Source organism: Lolium rigidum, chromosome 4 (genome assembly GCF_022539505.1).
Source record: "Lolium rigidum isolate FL_2022 chromosome 4, APGP_CSIRO_Lrig_0.1, whole genome shotgun sequence".
NCBI classification, from domain to species: Eukaryota; Viridiplantae; Streptophyta; class Magnoliopsida; order Poales; family Poaceae; genus Lolium; species Lolium rigidum.
Window position 1 is genome coordinate 35,019,576 of NC_061511.1, and position 12,250 is coordinate 35,031,825.

Sequence of the window (12,250 nt, forward strand, 5' to 3'; positions counted from 1 at the left end):
ACAAAATTATTAAGATGGGCAGCAGCATCATCAGAACTAATTTCAGAAAATTGATTGTTCATGACAAGATTCAGTAAAGCAGGTTTAATTTCAAAGAATTCTGCTGTAGTAGCAGGTGGAGCAATATGTGTGCATAAGAAATCATTATTATTTGTGGTTGTGAAGTCACACAACTTAGTATTTTCAGCGTTGGCCATTTTAGCAATAGCAAATAAAGCAAACTAGATAAAGTAAATGCAAGTAAACTAATTTTTTTGTGTTTTTGATATAGCAAACAAGATAGCAAATAAAGTAAAACTAGCAACTAAAACTTTTTGTGTTTTGATATAAGTGCAGCAAACAAAGTAGTGAATAAAATAAAGCAAGACAAAAACAAAGTAAAGAGATTGAGAAGTGGAGACTCCCCTTGCAGCGTGTCTTGATCTCCCCGGCAACGGCGCCGTGAAAATATGCTTGATGGCGTGTATTTCACACGTTCGTTGGGCAACCCCAAGAGGAAGGTATGATGAGCACAGCAGCAAGTTTTCCCTCAGAAAGAAACCAAGGTTTATCGAACCAGGAGGAGCCAAGAAGCACGTTGAAGGTTGATGGCGGCGGAATGTAGTGCGGCGCAACACCAGAGATTCCGGCGCCAACGTGGAACCTGCACAACACAACCAAGCTACTTTGCCCCAACGAAACAGTGAGGTTGTCAATCTCACCGGCTTGCTGTAACAAAGGATTAACCGTATTGTGTGGAAGATGATTGTTTGCAGAGAAAACAGTAGAAACAAGTATTGCAGTAGATTGTATTTCGAGTAAAGAGAATTGGACCGGGGTCCACAGTTCACTAGAGGTGTCTCTCCCATAAGACGAACAGCATGTTGGGTGAACAAATTACAGTTGGGCAATTGACAAATAAAGAGAGCATGACAATGCACATACATATCATGATGAGTATAGTGAGATTTAATTGGGCATTACGACAAAGTACATAGACCGCCATCCAACCGCATCTATGCCTAAAAAGTCCACCTTCAGAGTTATCATCCGAACCCCCTCCAGTATTAAGTTGCAAAGCAACAGACAATTGCATTAAGTATGGTGCGTAATGTAATCAACAACTACATCCTTAGACATAGCATCAATGTTTTATCCCTAGTGGCAACAACACAACACAACCTTAGAACTTTCTGTCACTGTCCCGGTGTCAATGCGGGCATGAACCCACTATCGAGCATAAGTACTCCCTCTTGGAGTTAAAAGCATCTACTTGGCCAGAGCATCTACTAATAACGGAGAGCATGCAAGATCATAAACAACACATAAGCATAACTTTGATAATCAACATAACAAGTATTCTCTATTCATCGGATCCCAACAAACGCAACATATAGAATTACATATAGATGATCTTGATCATGATAGGCAGCTCACAAGATCCGACAATGATAGCACAATGGGGAGAAGACAACCATCTAGCTACTGCTATGGACCCATAGTCCAGGGGTAGACTACTCACTCATCACTCCGGAGGCGACCATGGCGGTGTAGAGTCCTCCGGGAGATGATTCCCCTCTCCGGCGGGGTGCCGGAGGCGATCTCCAGGATCCCCGAGATGGGATCGGCGGCGACGGCGTCTCGGTAATGTTTTCCGTATCGTGGCTCTCGATGCTCGGGGGTTTCGTCACGGAGGCTATTTGTAGGCGGAAGGGCAAGTCAAGAGGCGGCACGGGGGCCCACACCACGGGCCGGCGCGGCCAAGGGGGGCCGCGCCGCCCTAGGGTTTGGCGCCCCCGTGGCCCCTCTTCGTCTCTCCTTCGGACTTCGGAAGCTTCGTGAGAAAATAGGCCTCCGGGCTTTTATTTCGTCCAATTCCGAGAATATTTCTTTACTAGGATTTCTGAAACCAAAAACAGCGAGAACAACGAATCGGCACTTCGGCATCTTGTTAATAGGTTAGTTCCAGAAAATGCACGAATATGATATAAAGTGTGCATAAAACATGTAGATAACATCAATAATGTGGCATGGAACACAAGAAATTATCGATACGTTGGAGACGTATCAGGATGCGCGGCTGCCGGTGAAAACCGTGCTCCGACCTCGGTTGGCGGACTATGGCGACGTGTCGCGCCGCTACCTTCTTGAAGGCATCGTCGTCGCAGTCTGCGGTTTCTCACTCGTGCTGCTCCGGGGCAAACCCTAGGTCCGGGTATCCCGGATCGGACGATGGCGGCGCGCCCTGCGTTGTTCTACCTCTTGGGGCATCGTTTTTGGAGCAGCTGCTGGATGTTGGCGGATGTCGGTGGAGTGGTATTCATCTACCACATTGTTGGCGCTGAGGCTCGGTGGCATGGTGCTGCAGGGTATCGACGACAGATGCGGGATGATGTATGCGTGCAGGATGGCGGAGCCGTCTGGCGTCATGGTGGCATCGACGGAAGGTCTTGCAAGGTTAATGCGATGATCTCTCTTGAAGATGGAGTCGAGGAAGACGACGGTAGCAACTTCTGTGGCGTGTGCGTTGGCATGCGCGAAGAGTCTGCTTGACTGGATGTGCTTCTCACCTGCTATTGGGCGGTTTGGAAGGGCATTTGGTTTTTTTGGATGATGTCAGTTGGTGTATTGTCACCCCCTTCATCCCACTGTAGGTCTAGTGAGGTGGCTTCGAGGTTGATTTTTTGTATTGCTTCTTGTAAGGTTTGCGAATAATCTAATAAAAAGCCGTGTGCATCCTTTGGATGCAGAAGCTGGGCGATTTTCCCCCTTTTCGAAAAAAAAAACAATTAAGTAAATTATATAATGAAACGACAGTTTGGAAGCCACTCAAAGAATTATTCGTGGAAAGAAGGCCGCGCTGACTGGTGACCACAGTGAAAACAATGCATTTTATGATTCTTATACATATATGGAAAAACAGGCATGGGCCACCAAAATACCAAATTATCCACTTGACAAAAGAATAGATTACAACTTGATCTTCAAATATTGAAGGTTGTAGCTAGTCAATATTCGATCTTGATGAAGTTATTGGATTGTTTTTTCCGATGTCCTTCCATGAGTAAATGAACCTACTAAAAGTCTAAAACACATTATACACTCCAAGATGTTGATTATGCCGAACACAATCATACTGATTGTAAGTAATTTTGTGCACTGTCACTTGCACATAAAACACTTGTTTCCATTGATAAGTTCGTTTCCACCCAATAAGTGGAAAATGCTTGTAACGATCTAATAGGTGCATCCGTGAGTTTTTTATTCAATGGGTTTTCAGTCTCATGCTTAGTAGCCAAGAATCCTAACTTACACTTCAGAAGGATCTCATTGGTGGATCTAGGAGCCAAAGAGGATGGTAGTATCCTAGTACAGTGGCATTGTTGGTGAATGTGATCCATTTTCACAGTATGATGGACCATTCTGCAGTATCAACAAAATCGAAAATTGTTCCCAGATTGAGGATAAGGTGGATATGAATGAAACAAGAATTCCTACTGCAACAATAAACAACCTTCTTCAGGGGAATTATTTTCAGGTTGAAGCACGCATGATAGATTATGAGCAGTCTGCTTCAGGATGATGTAATGATCACTGTGCATCCGAAAAGGATAAACTATCTCCAGAGACTGAAAATGTAGGCAACCTCAAGCAGTATAACGATAACTTGGAGCTCTCTGATTTTTTTTGCCTCTTCTGGGAGTATGTTGGCATTATTTTAGTAAATCCTATTTTAGTAATTTATATGCATGCAGCATGAAATTTCTCCTCTTCTCTCACTCGAAAGAATTAAGAGGATACACAGCCGTGAGCAACATTTAGGGCTTGCTTGGTTTGGTATAAAAAAATCCCAAACGCACATATAACTCACGGTATACTCCAGGTAATCAGCTAGGACTAAGCTATTTCTTGATTTCATATTATTTTCTCCCCTTGTATGCATCAAACGCCAGTGAAAATAAACAAGTCAAATAGCTACAAGTACCAAACAATATACGAATATATCAACTAGTCCACAGGAAGTAATGTAGAAAACTGAATCCTTCATATAATTACAGAGAAAAAATATAGACTGCCCAAAACAACAGTTCAGCAATGATGAACTCTCCTTCTATGGAAAAACAAATACTGTGAACAGTCAGGCATTAGTAAATTAAATTAAGTGCCATAGGTTTGCAAATAATTTGGTTAATTCTCCAATGCAGTACTGTAAATCAGTTGTTTAACAACACATAATTTCATGTTCATATGCTGCAGCAAAACTTCAGGGAAGAGCCACTAGGACAAAGGAACATAAGGCAGAGGAGAGACTCACTGTGAGCGGCTGTTGGTCGACTGAGGAAGGAGGCTCTGGTTCGTCCGGCTGCTCTGTTGGTCGATTGAGGAAGGAGGCTCTGATTGTCAGGTGATTTAATCACCGGCCACAAAAATTTAGGCTTGACGGAACTGGACGGAACCTAGGTTCCATGCCAATCATCATAAAAGAGCTCATCAAATATACGTTTAATTTTGATGCCTCTGATTCACATTCCTACTCATTTATTTGTCCTCTCTTTGGTTCTGGTGCGCCATGTCTAGAGATAACATTTCAACCATGAACAAATCACTGTCAGTTTTGCGAGGCTTGATTTCGTACAACTCTTGCCCTCAAATTCAAACTCATCAAGGGTTTGATATCGTTTTGTATACTTTTACAAGCTTAACTACGAAGAGTTATGAAGCGATCTCAACATTTAATGTGTTTGAGTTTGGAGGGAGGGATTGTAACCAAGCAAATGCATTTGCTTACAAGTATGTTGATCTTTGTTTGCCTTTGTAATGTCACTACGGAGAATTGTCGTACGCCGATGGCCAGGCGATGTGCCGACGGCCAAATGTCGGGGCCGTCGGCACAAGAGCCTCCGGACCGCGGCGACAAGGATGGCCGTCGGCGTTAAATTGGCCATCGGTACATGCTGGAGGTACCGACGGCCACCGTCGGCACAGTTCTGGCCGTCGACACAGGACCAGTCTGGCGTCGGCACAACATTTTTTTTTTCACTACAGACCTGTGCCGACGGTTATACCGTCGGCATAGCTTTTTTCTATTTCTCCACGGCAATCTTCGAAAAAGCATAACTAAATCATTCTAATTGAGAAAAAAGTATAATATATCAAATTTTGCAGAAAAATAAGATCTATCATAGAAAAATATCAAAAATGGAATATTTCAAATACCTAAACAAATCTTCTTAGAAATGAGCTATAATGTTCGAGATTTCATGGCTTTCGCATACACCAAAAATGAAAAAAATGGTCGCTCGTGGGTCGGATTAGAATTCCGCGTCCGGGGTATTGTTTACCATCCTAGGACCCACACACGTGCCAAATATGACCTCGTTTCGGAAAACTATGCCATGCCGAGGCCGTTTCCCACCTTATTTCCCCTGAAATCCATAGAACTCCGGATGTGATAGCCCTTTTCGTGAAGTGTTTTTAAAAATAATTGCCATATCCCAGTTTTGACAAACGGAATAGTTACTATAACATATAAAATGACGCCACACGGCTTCGTGGGTTTTTTTATAACTTCGTTCAAATTGCCATCTGGCCAAAATAGGGTCCCGGGACATGCGGTATCGCCGTACCGGGCGTGCGGGTGCACCCATTCGCGAACAAACTAAACGGATAAAAATTAACACATATAATGATGCGTCGTAGAACTAAATTTTTTTTTCTGGAATTTCTGGAGCGACGGATAGTTGACCCCTAGTTCAAATTCGGTCAGTTTCCAGCGGATTCGGCAGGATACCGCCGGAAGCCGCATGAGTTCCCAAAAAGCTAACGCGTGCACATGTCATGTGATAGCTGGTGTGTAGGTGGTCTGCTATCATCGCACAGAGATTTCACATCATACTAAAATGCGCCCCATGTAGCTGCTTCACAAATAAAAACCATTTGGACACACTAAAAATGAAAAGATGGTCGCCCGTGGGTCGGATTATAAATCCGCGTCCGCGGTCTTGCTTCCCATCCTAGGGCCCACACACGTGCCAAATATGACCTTATTTCGGCAAACTATGCCATGCCAAGGCCGTTTCCCACCTCATTTCCCCTAAAATACATAGAACTTCGGACGTGATAGCTCTTTTCGTGAAGGGGTTTTTCAAAATAGTTGCCGTATCCCAGTTTTGACAAACGGAATAGTTACTATGATATATAAAATGACGCCACGCGGCTCTGTGGGATTTTTTGACTTCGTTCAAATTGCCATCTGGCCAAAACAGGGCCCCCGGGACATGCGGTATCGCCGTACTGGGCGTGTGGGTGCCCCCATTTGCGAACAAACTAAACGGAAAAAAATTAGCACATATAATGATGCGTCGTAGAACTAAAAACATTTTTTCCAGAATTTCTGGAGCGACGGATAGTTGACCCCTAGTTCAAATCAGGTCAGTTTCCAACGGATTCGGCGGGACACCGCCGAAAGCCACATGGGTTCCTAAAAATCTAACGCGTGCATATGTCATGTGATAGGTGGTGCGTAGGTGATCTACTATCATCGCACAGAGGTTTCACGTCATACTAAAATACGCTCCATGTAGCTGCTTCACAAATAAAAACCGTTTGGGCACGCTAAAACTGAAAAGATGGTCACCCGTGGGTCGGATTACAAATCCGCATCCGGGGTATTGCTTCCCATCCTAGGGCCCACACACGTGCCAAATATGACCTCATTTCGGCAAACTATTTCATGCCGAGACAATTTCCCACCTCATTTCCGATAAAGTCAATCAGATTTAAACTAGAGGTACTTGATCTAGTGCTCATGATTTTTGGGTAAATTAAATTTGTAGGTTCAAAATATGATATGGATGTCATATTTTTATTCCTCACATTTTTCTGATCAATTTAGACATATTATTTGCCAAATTTGAATTTATTGATATTAATTATTCCATGTTAAATAAAAAGACAAAAAATAAAATTATTTATTTGTTTTTCAAATTTTGTATTATTATTATTTATATATATATATTCATTATTGTTTACTTACGTAATTATTTAGAATTCAAAAATATAGAGGTGTGGCATCACGGTTAAAGGGTTAATATGATTGATATGATATTATTAACAACAAGGTGTCATTTCTATCATGGAAGCTCATCCGAAGAGAACCAAGAAGTTAAACAACTGCGAAGTTTGACTACAAGTGCAATTAGACCTAAGATTAGGTGTACTAAGTGTGATTGTGAAAGATTAACAAGTAAAAAAGAATAAGAAGAAAATTGAAAAAAAATTAAAAAACATTTATTTTCGAAAAACATAATTTGAATATTTTTTCGAAAAAAAATTAAATTTTTTGAAATACTATGCCGACGGTGAAACCATCGGCACAACAATCTGTGCCGACGGTGATTGAGCAGTCCCCGACCAGAACTATACCGACGATGCTACGCCGACGATCACCGTCGGCACAGGCTTCCGTGCTGTGCCGACGGCTGGCGGCCGTCGGCAGACTCCAGCTCTCCTGTAGTGTGTAGTCAGCCATATTTCCCTCTCGGTCCCGAGGTACAACTGACCTTCGCCTGCGCTATTTCAGGATGTACTATCTGGGTACAACTGATTTTTCCGTGATCTATCCCGTGTTATAAAAATAATAAAATATTCCCTTCGTCCTGTAATATGAGATGTTCTTATACCATTGTAATAGCATCTTATATTATAAAACGGAGGGAGTTTCCGCTAAACAGATATGCCGTTTACCACACTTTCATGTAGAATCTTCATGCAAGTGCATGTAAGATCCCCAAAGATGGCTCTGGCCATTTGCATCGCTATTGAAAGGGAAAGTACGCATTACTCATACTTCTTTTGATCCAAGTTAATTGACTCAATTTTATCTTGATATGGATGTATCTAGACATGTTTATTGACTAGATACATTTGTATCTAGAGAAAGTTGAGTCACCGGAGAGTATGATGTTTTCCGTTTAATTACCAGCAATCACTCAGAAGCATGATCAAATTTGTGTTAACACTTCTCAATTGCGTGCATATCTGATCAAAGTCAAACAGGAAATAATTTTTCATTGTATTGCACTTGTGGGAACAAAGCATCCACATAATTTTACATACATTGGTTGGCATATATATTACCAATTATTGAACATGAAAACAAGATCCATGATTTTGCACTTGCATATAGCATAGGCCATAGTTGTCTCCACATGTGGCCTTCTTGCTAATTAACATCAATTGACAAATGCGCAGTGTTTTCGGATTTCTCCACGGGAGGGATCCGTAATTGGTAAAATGTTTCCCATCTTGATCATAGACAATGCGAAACTCTTAAAGAAGGCGTCCTGGCTACCTGCAAACCTATCGACAATGGGTGCGGTCGTCCTCAATGCACCTGGGTCTGATTTGAGCAGTTGGTCAGAGTCGAGATAGCCGCGATTTGCCTCGAGGTTCGTGAAGTAGTTCTTGTCAAAGGTATTTGGTGTAGTCGGATCAAGGTCACGTAGAGAATTTGCATCACCGTTCCTTGGGCATCTCGCTGACAGGAACGCCCGGTAAGCCGGGTTTAGGGTTGGGTCAGGCTGATTCGTACCGCTGAAATTGTACAGACGGTTTGTGACAAACAAACATTTTGCACGACCGAACGTGTGGGCACCTAGACATTTGAAAGAAAATAAATTATGTTATTTTCTCTTTGAACATGAAACTGCAACTACTACATCAGTTTATATAAGTAACTAAACATGGGTTTGTTGTGGAATTTTTAGAAACTTTAAGTTGTACTTTTCGTAAACTGAAGTTGCGCTGCTTCGAAATTAGTTTGCTCATATGAAAATCTTAATCAATCAAGAATTAGCAAAGACGTTAGAAATTAGTACTCCATATTATCAAGAATTAGCAAAGATGCTGGGCTAGTAAGTATGCAGGGGTTACCTGAGAGGGCGACGAGGTCAGTAACGTCGAGATTGACGGTGCTGAACTTGTCTGTGAGGTTTTTCAGGCTGTCGAACGGGCCTGGTAGGTTCTCGGCCTGGGCTTTGCTGGAGGTCCTCCCGTCCAGCCTCCCCAGCAACACGCCCCACCCAGGTCCTCCAGACTGCACATCACATATATACATGCCAAATTAACAGCCAGTCGATCGACTTGCTTGCATATATAGTTGCATGCACGATGTGGCCTTTTGCTTGCACTTGCACCGACACACGAGACGTACACGAGTCACACGACTCGTCAAATCATGCGCTCGGAAAGCCTACCAGGCAATCATGAATCTCTATGTACGTACCAGCTGGACGGAGATCTCGGCGGCGAGGGCGAGAATGTCGGCGCATGAGACGACGCCGGGGCACGCCCTCTCGAGGGAGGCCTTGGCGGCGTCGACGACGTCATATCGACGCGCCGAGTTGTTGTTGGGGACAGCGTCCTTCTCCGACTCGAAGCCGGGGAAGGTATTCAGCAGCAGCGAGCCGTCGCAGCCCAGCACGAAGCAGTCGTGGAAGTGGAGGCGGATGAGGCTGGCGAAGACGCGCGGGTCCGACTTGTGCGCCTCCACCAGCACCCCCTGGACGATCTTGTACGCGTTTGGGCACGTGTGGTCGTAGTAATCCAGGCACAGCTCCTTCGCCGACACGCCGCTCCTGCCGCCGTGGAGGAGGAGGCACACGACCGCCAGCACTGCCGCCTTGAGGCCTAGCTGGGAGACCCGAGAAGAAGAAGAAGCCATGTTGTCGTTAGGCTGGTCGATGAGCTCTAGGAGGAAACCGGAGCCGAATTTATAGCGCAAATTCTTACTTGGTTCGTTCGTTTTAACATGCATGAATTCTCCAGTAATGTAGGATAGATTTTCAGATAGACGGAGATAGGTTTGATTGTTTCCGATCAACAAGACAACAACTGGGCAGGGAGCAATCAGCTCAGCTTCTGGACTACTTTTCAAACTTGGTCGCGATCCTTTCTTTGGTGTTTCCGATTCAATGAGTGAATGTGACTGGATAGTGTCCAGATACTTGTAATGTTTTTATAGAAACTCAGCTACTTGCAAACGTCCCCTAAAATAATATGTGCGTTTGCAAACAGCATCATTTCTGACTGTGTGGGTTCACGCATGTGTTGGGTCGTGCATCGATCGTGTATTCAAGTACTACCTCTACTCAGATTATTGCACCATTTCAATATATCATACTCCCTTGGTTTTATTTACTGCTCATTCTCAAAGTTGAAAATGTTGAAGTTTCATCAACAATGTAGTAACAAATATCAACATCCCCATAACACCAAATTCATATAGTAAGAAAACATTTCATCTAAAAAACATAGTAATTAAGAAAATATGCTTTATAACGATTCTGGTACCATAGATTTTATATTGTGGACTACTTTTCAAACTTGGTCGCGGTCCTTTCTTTCGTGTTTCCGATTCAATGAGTGAGTGTGACTGGATAGTGTCTCTAGTATTTTTTTTATAGAAACTCAGCAGCTACTTGCAAACGTCCCCTAAAATAAGATCCACACTTGCAAACGTCATCATTTGTGTGGGTTCACGCATGTGTTGGGTGGTGCATCTATCGTGTACTCAAGTAGCTCGTGTCTCTACTCAGATTATTGCACCATTTCTATATATCATACTCCCTTCGTTTTATTTACTCCTCATTCTCAAAGTTAAAAATGTTGAAGTTTCATAAACAATATAGAAACAAATATCAACATTCATAACACCAAAATCGATCATATAGTAAGAAAAAAATTTCATCTAAAAAATATAGTAAGAAAATATGCTTTATAATGATTCTGGTACCATGGATTTTATATTGTAAACTACTTTTCAAACTTGGTCGCAGTCCTTTGTTTGGTGTTTCCGATTCAATGAGTGACTGCGACTTAGTGTCTCTACTTAGATACTTGCAAACGTCCCCCTAAAAAAAGATACTTGCAAACGTATATTGCATTATTTGTGACTATGTGGCATGTGATGGGTGGTGTATCGTGTTCAAGTAGGGCCAAAATGAAACACTGCTTCTTGATTCATATAGTATTACAAATTCACAACCGTGTACCGTTCCTTGAAAACATGTCCATGAATTGTAAGTGCGTACTCCCTACTCCCTCCGATCCGTTCCTGAACTAAAATCAAGACAATTTTTTTTTGTAAAACGGATAGTTTACGTATATTTCATACATGTCGAGACAATCAGAGAGGTCTTAACAGACATCTCTTCTCTTTCATCTTCCTCGCAGTTAAGACCACACCAACTAACAGCCCGAATGAGACGCTGCAATTCCCAAAAGAATGTCATAACTCGACAATATATTGGATATCCCAATCGGTACCTTCTATCAAGAGAGAAGATTAACATGGTGAGCTGTAAAGACGAAGCTTCTTCCCTCTTTTATGTTTGAAGAGGACGGCTAACTTCCATGCATGCAACATCCATATATGCATGCATGTTATGATCACAAGTTCACGATGAGAGAATTATTCTTAACTACGGACCTTATCATCAATGTACACTATATATTGGTTTACAAATACATGGTCGTAGGAAAAATGCAGTGAAAATTACTTACAAACAACATGCAGTGACATACATCGTAACTGGTAAGCAACCCAAAAAAGTAAATATGAAAAACACCAACATGCAGTGCCATCCTTGGTAGAGCACCCACAACGCGGAGCTTATGCGCTGACGCTAGGATAGAAATCCCGGTCAATCAGCAGTTGTCGCCTTTATTCCTGGGCGCCAGGCACATAAAGTTTCGCACGCCACTTCCTCTTTTTTGGTTGCCAGCATGCAAAACGGAGGCCTCTAGAGCATGAGATTATGGCGCCTTCTTCGGTTAGATAAGCGATCAACATTGGGACGTATGGACGCTAGATGATGAAGCCAATTTTTTCATTTATATTTTTCACCTAAGCGCTTAGATTAGAGTCTATCGTTGTGGATGCTCTTAAGTGTTGTGGCTAACAGGACAATAAAGGGTGCTTCCATAAACTCCTAAATCTCAAAACAGTGTAAACCCTTAAAGGATATCATGGTATCATTTAATCTTAGCCACCCTACACTTAATCTTAAATAGGTATCGTTTAATCTCAATCATCCTTGTGTTTCACTTAGGAAAACGTTTCAGTCTTGAAGGTCTATGGAAGCATAAGCCCAGGACAATAAGATTTAGGTGGGGAGCTGGCACCCCTTGTTGCAGCATTTTAGCCGTCTACCGTCTACCTGCTGTATAAAACTTCCTCTTGGATCTTCTTCTATAAATCTTGGTTTAT

At 42.6% G+C, this 12,250-nt stretch overlaps 1 protein-coding gene across 1 annotated transcript; it reads right to left on the reverse strand.

The window, feature by feature from the left end:
• Positions 1–8,032: 8,032 nt before the first annotated feature.
• LOC124707463 (peroxidase A2-like) lies at positions 8,033–9,729 on the reverse strand. The gene is made up of 3 exons (XM_047239118.1): positions 9,266–9,729; positions 8,914–9,076; positions 8,033–8,635 (listed from the first exon to the last, which is right to left on the reverse strand). The coding sequence occupies exons 1-3, from the start codon at positions 9,701–9,703 to the stop codon at positions 8,214–8,216; spliced, it is 1,023 nt and encodes a 340-aa protein (XP_047095074.1). The 5' UTR covers positions 9,704–9,729; the 3' UTR covers positions 8,033–8,213.
• Between the last annotated feature and the right edge of the window lie 2,521 nt (positions 9,730–12,250).

What these genes read in the sequence shown, in the direction of transcription:
- LOC124707463 (XM_047239118.1), bottom strand. Translation starts at nt 9,703, where the DNA reads ATGGCTTCTTCTTCTTCTCGGGTCTCCCAGCTAGGCCTCAAGGCGGCA. An exon ending in CCGAGATCTCCGTCCAGCTG is followed by an intron (nt 9,077 to 9,265) that starts GTACGTACATAG and finishes TGTGATGTGCAG; the next exon opens with TCTGGAGGACCTGGGTGGGG. An exon ending in TGACCTCGTCGCCCTCTCAG is followed by an intron (nt 8,636 to 8,913) that starts GTAACCCCTGCA and finishes TCAAATGTCTAG; the next exon opens with GTGCCCACACGTTCGGTCGT.